We start from the raw sequence: 10346 nt of genomic DNA, 5'->3' as shown, positions 1-10346 counted from the left end.
ATGCCTCTATCTCGCTCATGCCAACAGGTGTAACCCGTCTCATAAGAGGATCCTACCACTTGTATGTGGCTCTCGGGTATATTTACGGTGCTGGTAGCGCTAAAGAGATACTTAAAGTTAAATTTAATATGCTTAGCAATATTCTTACATCACAATATCTCTTTTATTATCTTATTAAGCATGAGTGTTTAGCGAACATAATAATGGACACAAATAATTTCGAAACGAGCTATCCTACGTTAATCACCTAGACGTAGGATAGACATACACGGTTAATTGAAAATCCTTTTTTTCGCGGAACCCTTCCCACAAAACAGCTCGTTATTTCCTTTTTCCTTGTTAGACCACACACGCCCGCATCTTTAATTCCGGTGGCGAGTTCCAAACTCGACAACTCTAATGCGCGGTCTATCGTTTCGCGGGAACCTATATCGAAGTCGCTTAGTCCAAGGATTGGAGAGTTTTCCTCAGCGTTTGTCTTTAATATACTTGGTGGAAATGAAGTACTAGTCATGAGCTGGGTAAAAAAGGGTGGGAATGTTGACCTAGTATTTGTCGCCCCAAATCTAATCGCGGGATTTGACATAGTTAAGTTTTTTTTTTATTCGACTGGATGGAAAACGAGCAAGTGGGTCTGCTGATGGTAAGAGATCACCACCGACTGCCCATAAACATCTGCAACACCAGGGGATACCTCACGTGCCAGTAATTTCACCGGCTGTCTTACTCTCCATGCGAAAACACAACCAGTGCAAGGCACTGCTGCTTCACGGCAGATTAGCGAGCAAGAATGGTGGTAGTAATCCGGGCGGACCTGCACAAGGCAAGACAATACGGTATTTGACTAATTTTATATGTTTTATAAATTAAAACTACACACCTGCTTACGAATAGAAAAACAATTTTTAAGCAACCTTTACAAATAACAAATTATGTTGCATGGCAACACCAAAAAATGTAAATGTCAGACGCAAATTAACAATATAGTGTTACGATTCAGCTCCGGCCTTTTAATTCGTCTCTCTATAAAAAAGTGCCCTACAGTAGCTGAAACACAAATAAAATAGTTGCAACGCAACATATGGTCCATCGAGCCTTCTTGGAACCGAAGATCCTCCGAAATCAGCGACCGGCGCGGCGACTAACCTATTACCACGCGGTGCAACAATTTCGTCGATTCCAAGAAAGAAGCAGCAGCGAATTTTCTGCCGCATTTTTTGTGCGCGTAGACACCAGAACATTTTACAGCTCAGCGCTTAAATAAGGACTGGTGAGCAAGAAAAAAAAATCAGCGTGAAGCCACACTTCCGGTCTCCATGACACTCGTTTTGTCCGCCCGCGATTTCCGAGAATTCACTCAGCGAGGCAGCGCGTTTTGTCGGTTGGCAGCGCTGCTTCCGGTAAATCTACAAACAAGCAACAAGCAACGAACGAACCGAACTGGGGACAGGCGAAATCGAGATTGTAGAAGACTGCGTTCGCGTTCCAGTGTGCTAGTTTAGATTTTTTAGTTTTAAATTAGATTCAATGATCACGGCTCTTAATTGTTTCGCGTTTTGAGTTGTTATAACTGTAATTTTTCAATCAAAATGACCGAGTCAGAAAAAGTGTCGCTGGCGCAATTGGTCGTGGCGCGTGGCCATGCCAAAGGCTCCATAACCCGGTTATTGAACTATTCAGGTGAGTTGAGTAATAAACCTCTCACAGAACTAAAAATTAAGCGGGATAGGCTGATCCACGTGTTCCAAAATTTCGAGTCACTTCAGGTACAAATTGATGTCATTGAGCCTGATGACCAGCTTGCCGGGGTGGAAGACACCTATTGTCTTATCCTGCAGAGACTCGATGACGCGATAGCGGCGCATCACAGCTCGGGCGTGGCGCCTTCCTCCTCGGCGATAGGGCCATCAGTGCGCACCAAGTTACCGAACATAGAGATTCCCAAGTTTGATGGGAAATACAAGGACTACCAAACATTCATTGCGCTGTACGATTCCATGATTGCAAACAATAGTGAAATAGATAATGTGCACAAACTCTATTATCTTAGGACGCTCCTTGAGGGGGAGCCCTTAAAACTGATAGAAAACTTATCACTGTCATCTGAAAGTTATACAGCAGCTAAAAACATTCTAAATGACAGATACAATAACAAATTTCAGATCATGGCAGAGCACATAAATAGCTTATTAGACTCTAATCCTATAACTAGATCAACGCCTAGTAATATAAGAGAGTTTGTGTCAGGCATAAAGCAACGCATAGCAGCACTGCAGAACCTAGGGTTGCCTGTTGAGTCCTGGGATGTAATCTTAGTCATTATTCTGTGTAAAAAGCTAGATTTGCTCACAAATCGCGCATTTCAGCTAGAACGAGATGCCAAAGCGGAACCCAAACTTAGTGAGTTGATCCAATTTTTAGAGAAGCGGGCACTGGCTCTGGAGCTTGCAGAGCCTGCCATAGCTGCACCCAAGGTGCAGTTCGAAAGGCCAGCAATGAACAGCAGGCCTACATGGAAGGCAGCAACTGTGGCAGCAGCTCCGATGGCAGAACCAGACTTAGCAGCAAGCTCAGAAATGGAGCACACAGCCCGGCCCGGATCAGCTACTGCATCTGAAAAGCCCTGCGCATTCTGTAAGTGTTCCCACAGATTATTTACCTGCCCTAAGTTTCAATTAGCTAAACCAAAAGATAAGATAGAGTTTGTAGAAATTAACAAACTGTGCAAAACCTGCCTGAACCCGCACAGAGGAAAGTGTAGGTATCACTTCAAGTGTAATTACTGCAAAGGCAATCATAATTCACTTCTTCACAGCGAGACTGAGGCCCCAGTCTCCAATCCTGTCTCGCTGCTGACAAATAAACAAACAAACCATGTTCTTTTGCCCACAGCCAAGGTTAAACTTATCTGTCAAAATGGCAAAGAAATTCAAGTCCGTGCTCTGCTGGACACCGGTTCACAGGTATCTTTCATCACTGACAATACTTTAAAAATTTTAGGGTACATCCCTGTGAGAAATGAGACATCCATAATTGGAATAACCCATGCAGAGAACAAAACCCATTTCTCTGTGCGGCTGGAAGTACATTCCAATGCATACCCATTCTCACTACCAGTAGAGTGTCATGTAGTAGACAAGATTACTATGAACCTACCACAAAATATGATTGACATGACAACATTAAACTTGCCCCCTAGTCTGAAGTTAGCTGATGACACATTCAACGCACCAGGAGACATTCAAATGCTAATGGGGGCTGATATTTTTTTCCAGATCCTGCTGCCAACGCAGACTGAGCCTCCACGCCAGCCTGCTTCAGCAGCACAGTCTCCACCTTCACCTCCATGCATCATTAACACTCTCTTCGGCCACATTGTAGCTGGTAACATTAATCATAATGGTTTGCAAACCAGTCGGCAATCAAATAAGGTAACAAGTCTTTTCTGTCAATCATGTGAAACAAACATTAATGAAAACTTAACTAATTTTTGGAAAACTGAATCCGTCCCAGAAATATTTAATGAAACAATGGAACAGAAACTATGTGAAAAGGTTTTTCAAGAAACTGTGCAGTTAAAAGACAACAAGTTTCAAGTGGCAATGCCATTGAAACTTCCATTGGCCAATGTCAATGAAACATTAGGCAATTCCTTTAATTATGCATTAAAACGATTCATAAACTTAGAAAAACGGTTTGCCAAAAATCCTAATCTATTTGAGGAATATAAAAGGTTTATTCATGAATACTTGTCACTAGGGCATGGCTCTTATGTTGATATCAGTCAATACGATTTTGCAAGTGACCCTCTCTACTTTCTTCCCCATCAACCAGTCATAAATGAGGACAGTAAGACAACCAAACTTCGTGTTGTATTTGATGGGTCCATGGCCACAAACAAGAAGGTATCTTTAAATGACATACTGCTCAATGGCCCAGTTGTTCAGCGAGAACTCATAGAGGTACTCCTCTTGTTCCGAGTAGATAGCTTCATTTTCATAACCGATATCAGGCGTATGTTTAGGAACATTGAATTGGACCCGCAACAAACTTCATTGCAGAATATTCTGTGGCGGGACTCACCTGATCAGGAAATAAAATGTATACAGCTAAAGACCGTCACATATGGCCTCAAAAGTTCCTCATATCTTGCCACGCGCTGTCTCAAAGAATTGGCTGACAGACATAGGGACGAATATCCGAAAGCAGCCTTTGTACTGGATAATTCTTGTTACGTAGATGACATTCTGGTGGCTGATGACAATTTGAACAGTCTCATTGAAACCAAGCAACAATTGTCAAAATTACTGAGTTTGGGAAGCTTACAATTGCATAAGTGGGCTTCCAACGCACCCGAGATCCTTAAGGAGGTGCCGATAGAGAACAGACAGTTTGATGAAGTTAACTTTCAAGAACAAAACTTTAAAACACTAGGTGTCAATTATAACATTAAAGATGACTGTTTCAAATTCTCATCACCCCAACCAACCAATGATAAAACTGTCACAAAACGACAAATATTGAGCTTTATTAGTAAATTCTATGACCCTCTGGGACTAATAGGACCAATATTTGTTAAAGCAAAAATAATTATGCAGAGCTTGTGGGCAGCAAATATCAGCTGGGACTCGCCCCCACCTACAGACATATATAACGAATGGCAAGATTTCATGAAAAGTATTTATAAAATGCCAACAATAGCCATACCTAGAAATGTTAACTTGAAGGATGCTTTAGTTATACAAATCATTGGATTTGCAGATGCAGCCTCGTCCGCAGCGTATGGTTGCTGCGCCTATCTACGAGTGATCGATACAGCAGGCAACGTAAAAATATCTCTGCTCAGCTCAAAATCGCGAGTAAATCCCCTTAAAAAGGCCTTGACTATTCCTAGATTGGAGCTAAACGCCGCGTTGCTGCTTATCAAATTAATAGTCAAAATCCATGACACACTCAAGTTAAAATTAAAAATTGATGATGTTATTTTGTATTCAGATTCACAAGTAGTTCTGTCATGGATCAAAACAGATTTGACTAAGCTTGACACTTATGTTGCGAACCGAGTCAAAGTAATACTCCAACATAGTGCCCAGCACAAGTGGCTGTACGTCAGATCCGCAGACAATCCCGCAGATTGCCTAAGCAGAGGTATTTTGCCGCACGAGCTCAGCAACCATGCACTGTGGTTTCAGGGCCCCAGTTTCCTATATGACAAAGATCATGTCTTTCACGCCTACGAACACACACCGAAACCGGTATCTGAAACCGAGCCACTGGTAGCATCTGTGAGCTCCGAGCTAGTAGTGTGCCCAGTTGCTCAAATACAAGCAACTGACATATTTAGTTCTTTATTAGAAAGAATCTCAAACATTACCAAAATGCAAAGAGTATTGGCGTATATGATCAGATTTTGTTGCAAGTTAACGAAGCGCAGTGCATTGTACACCGCAAGGCAGAATGGTGACTCTCATACATCCCAAGATAAAACGCTCTTGCAAGTGACAAAACTTTGTACAATGCAGGCAATAAATGGTAGTCCATTTCTAACCTCTGCAGAACTTAACAACTCTCTCTTATTACTCATTCAGTATGTACAATGCACAGAGTTTCAGGTCGAGATGAAGGCGCTCCGCACTAATAAGCAGATCAAAGGCAGCCTCCAAGGCCTACACGTCTTCATCGATAAAATAGGCACGCTGCGCGTGGGCGGGCGCTTACAAAACGCCATGATACCGTACACCCAGCGCCATCCTGCGATTTTACCTAAAAACACCAAGCTTACTGATCTGATTATTAGGGAGGAGCATCACAGGCTATTACATGCAGGGCTTAAATTGGTAGCAAGTGGTTTGAGTCAGAAATATTATATAATAAACGGCCAAAGCGAAATTAAAGGAATTATATCAAAGTGTGTAACATGTTTCAGACTCAAGGCAGTTGCCGCCAAACAGCTGATGGGCTCTCTGCCTAGCGATCGAGTAAATCCGAGTCGGCCTTTCGAAAAGGTGGGCGTTGATTACTGTGGACCTATTTCTATAAAGCAGTCCAGAGTGAGGCGGTCATTGGTCACAAAGGGATACATAGCAGTATACGTATGTTTTGTAACAAAAGCTGTCCATTTGGAGCTGGTATCTGACCTCCGAACTGACACCTTTTTCGCATGCTTCAAACGCTTTATTGCACGCAGGAATAAGCCCACACAAGTGTATTGCGACAACGCGTCCACTTTCAAAGGCGCTAAAAACCAGTTAGACGACCTCTATAGATTGTTCAATTCGCAGACCCACCAGTCACAAGTCCAGAGTTACGCAGCAAACTTAGGTATCAATTTTAATTTCATACCTAGTTATAGCCCTGTATTTGGTTCTTTATGGGAAGCTGCCGTGAAAAGTACAAAACACCACCTCAAGCGCGTGGTTGAGAGAGCCGTACTCACATACGAGGAGTTAAATACAGTATTAGTGCAGATAGAGGGCGTATTAAACTCTCGTCCGCTGACCCCTATGTCGCCTATCGACAAGGACGATTTTTCATTCCTTACCCCGGGTCATTTTTTAACGGGAGCTCCTCTGAATAGTTATCCAGAACAAGACGTTAGCTCTACACCTACAAATAGACTAAAGTTTTGGAAATTGTGCACTAGCATGCAACAGCAGTTTTGGAAGGCCTGGTCCCAATCGTATCTAAATATGTTGCAAAATAGACCCAAGTGGAAGCAGGACCAGCCCAATATTAAGCCTGGTATGTTGGTACTCCTTGTAGAGATAAATACTCCTTCTCTCCTGTGGCCTACTGCAAGGGTCACAAGAGTTTTCCCAGGTACAGACACCAAGGTTCGTGCTCTTGAAGTTATCACTCCGAATGGTAATAAGCATGTAAGATCTGTTACTAAAGTCTGTATCCTGCCTATTGATCAGTAGTAATAAAAATAATATTGATACTCAACTCACCTGCAGTACAGTAGGTATAAATAGTATTAAGATAGCGATGATCTCATTTAATGGTCTACCTGATTAGATACTAAGATTTAGTAGAATCACTAAGTGTTATGCTTAAGACTGATCATTTCTTACCTTAACCACTTACTTGCCTAACATGTACCAGATTTATATAAGATACTTGAAGGTGTATTACTGTGTTATGAAAATGTTACCTTAAATACCTAGCTGGTATTATAATTGTATTACTTTAAGAATACAGTGTTATTAAAAGAAAAAAAATGTGCAAATAAAAGCACTCTTTGAGTTTAAAGTCATAGGAATGACGTGTTTTAGTTTTTATGTTTTGTAAGTTGTTATAAGCACTCTTTAAGTTTATAGTCTTAGAAATGACTGATGTTTAGTTTTATATACTTGTCAATGTGTTACATAGTTTGTATGTAATTTAAGAGGTGTATTTAGGGAATAGGATCATCTTTCAGAAATATTTCATCAACCTAGATTTATATAACTACAGTCCACTTTTATTGTTGTTTATTTCTGTGAAGGGGAGCTATGTTGCATGGCAACACCAAAAATGTAAATGTCAGACGCAAATAAACAATATAGTGTTACGATTCAGCTCCGGCCTTTTAATTCGTCTCTCTATAAAAAAGTGCCCTACAGTAGCTAAACACAAATAAAATAGTTGCAACGCAACAGTATAAAGGTTTGAAATTCAAGATTAGACAGAGAAAGACATACTGGCATGTGACGTCACACGCCAGTACCGCCATACTTGCTGCATAGAGAAAAGCGTTTGAGAAAGAGACAGGTACATAGATTTTTCAAAAAATCACTATAAATCCAATTTTCAACCGATTTAAATTTTCTCTTCGCTGAACACTATCTGTTTATCTATATTTTCATAATAATATTAAGATATGGCAAAATCAGGAGTTGTCAAATACCGTAAAATTCTGGTGGTTGAAATTCCATTGTATTCAAAAATATATCTTCACTCTTCCGCGGATCGGCAAACGTAGCGTAGGACGTCCACGAGATGGACGGATGAGCTGAATAACGCTGCGCGTTCTCGTTGGATACCGGCCGATTCTAACCGAAGCAACTGGAGGTCTATGGGGGCCTATGTCCAACAGTGGACGTCCTACGGCTGATGTGACGATAAATCAAATTGCTTTGTTCTTCATTTAAGTCGTATGATGAACGTATGTGCGGAATTTATAGCTTTAATCCCGTATGAATAACAAAACATAAAAGAACTAATGTGTTACTAAACTTAACCCACGGATTTGGATGCCTAACTTAAAAAAATCGCATTTAACGTTATTGTATTGCTGTGAATTGGTTCCAATCTGGTTACGCAAATCCGTTACCAAAGCAGATTGGTAACCGGTTCCGTTCGTTAGTAACCGTACGTAACCGAAACTCGGTCACCCATTACACGCGTGTTCGAGCTTCGTGCGAGGCTGTTCGAGGCACATAATGTTGCTAGATGAGAGAATACAAAAACCCTGAATAATTTATCAAAAAATATCTTTTAGGGTTCCGGAGCCAAAATGGCTAAAACGGAACCCTTATAGTTTCGCCATGTCTGTCTGTCCATCCGTCCGCAGCTTTGTTCAGGGACTATCAATGCTTGAAAGCTGTAATTTTTCACGGATATATATGTAAACTATGCCGACAAAATGATACAATAAAAATTGGAAAAAAAATTTTTTAGGGTACCTCCCATAGACGTAAAGGGGGGTGATTTTTTTTTATCCAACCCTATAATGTGGGGTATCGTTGGATAGGTCTGCGCAGAGCTTTGCCTAATAATGACCTATTCGTAGCACTTCCTCTCGAAACACGACACGGCAGCCGTTGCAAATCGCGCACTCAAGAGGAACTATTAATTAGTCCGAAACATGTAGAGCTAAGCTCGAATAAAGACCTGAGTTATCCGTTTTGTTTCACAAAGTCATTTTATTTTATTTTATGACAAGAAAACACCCGAGAAAAAGGAAAGTATGATATTAGTTTTATATGACAATGAATGTGTGCTTGAACGTTTGTTAATCATGTAAGTTTAAGGATGATTCTGTCGAGCTTTCGAAATACGTTAGTATTTTGTGTAGTATTTATGATAGTTGGGTCTGTGTGGCATTATGTGGAAGAGGGTAAGCCTGCACGTGAGCATATAAATGTTACGCAGACGTAGCTAATACACAATCGTGTATCATAAGAATCGGAACAAGATGTATTATATAAATTGATAGGATTGTCAAACCCCGATTTCATCAGAAATCCAAAATTTTAGTAAAACCACTTCACACTGGCAACACCGGCGGCGCTATTCGAGTCACGCGCCGCGGCGGTCGAGATTCTAAACTTTTTGTTTCATTTATTAAACCTTGACACATTCCCGAAGTTTCGCTTCGTGGAATTTCGGGACGTGTCGGGCTCTAGTGTGCTTCTAATCTTTTGTATAATGATGATAATGATGATAGTCGAAAGACCTGACCTCTATTTCACCAACGTGTCAATTATCAATGATATAATATCGAGTAAAAATCAATTATGTCTAAAATTAATTAAGTCTAGTGCGAAGGCCGTCGAAAAGTCAGATTGATGTTATTTGTATTTTATTCAAATGTGTATTTCTGTTTTATTTTGTGCACTATGTAACTTTATTGCTAAATAAATTATTCTTTATTCTTTATTCTTTATTATTATTAGTAGCTTTTATTTAGTTACACCTATTCTGTTGTCCGTCTGTACTTAATCAAATCTTGCAAGTTAAATTCGACCAATTTCTAGTGGTTGGATTGACTTGAAATTTGGTGTACTTATGTAAATTGCGTGACAATGCAATAATTTGGTAAGGTCATCCTGGTAGTCCTGCTAGGATCGATCACAGGGCGGAACTCTTCAACGGTTAATGGCATCGACTTGGGGTTCGGTATGCAAATGTAGTTTGGGTGACAATACAAGTACAGTCAACAAAAAGTACAGTCAGCAAAAAATGCTTATACTAAAAATGAAATTTTTACCAAAAACTTATTTAATGATAATTTATGTTGTAAAGCACGAATTTTTTTGTCCTACTCTTCATTTAACTGTAGAATTGTCGTTAAATCTTGACACGAGTTTAGAACTGTGTCAGCTTTGCGATATAAGGCTCCGTTTCCACCAGAGATGTGCGAGGATGTGTTGCGAGGAATGTGTTTCTCATAAACCAATAGAAACGCTTCATTTACCTATCATCGCACAGCATCTCTCTGGTGGAAACCAAGCCTTATTGTATCGTTTTGTGGTTTACAATTACGCGTATTTTTAAAATGGCCCTCTATGAAAGTAATAGCCGCCCCAGTTAGCGTGGCAAAATAGGGCCCAGCACGATAGTCCTGTAAAATTAACTTTGAT

The 10346-nt window shown here is 40.5% G+C and overlaps 1 protein-coding gene across 1 annotated transcript; it reads left to right on the top strand.

Annotated features, from left to right (window-relative positions):
• The first annotated feature begins 999 nt into the window (after positions 1–999).
• On the top strand, positions 1000–6920 carry LOC141437094 (uncharacterized). The gene is made up of 5 exons (XM_074100320.1): positions 1000–2634; positions 2893–3384; positions 3760–5285; positions 5589–5734; positions 5927–6920. The coding sequence occupies exons 1-5, from the start codon at positions 1590–1592 to the stop codon at positions 6918–6920; spliced, it is 4203 nt and encodes a 1400-aa protein (XP_073956421.1). The 5' UTR covers positions 1000–1589.
• Positions 6921–10346: the final 3426 nt, after the last annotated feature.

Source organism: Choristoneura fumiferana, chromosome 17, assembly GCF_025370935.1.
Source record: "Choristoneura fumiferana chromosome 17, NRCan_CFum_1, whole genome shotgun sequence".
NCBI lineage: Eukaryota > Metazoa > Arthropoda > Insecta > Lepidoptera > Tortricidae > Choristoneura > Choristoneura fumiferana.
Note: the sequence above shows the minus strand (reverse complement) of the source record. Positions and strands in the feature narration are given on the sequence as shown.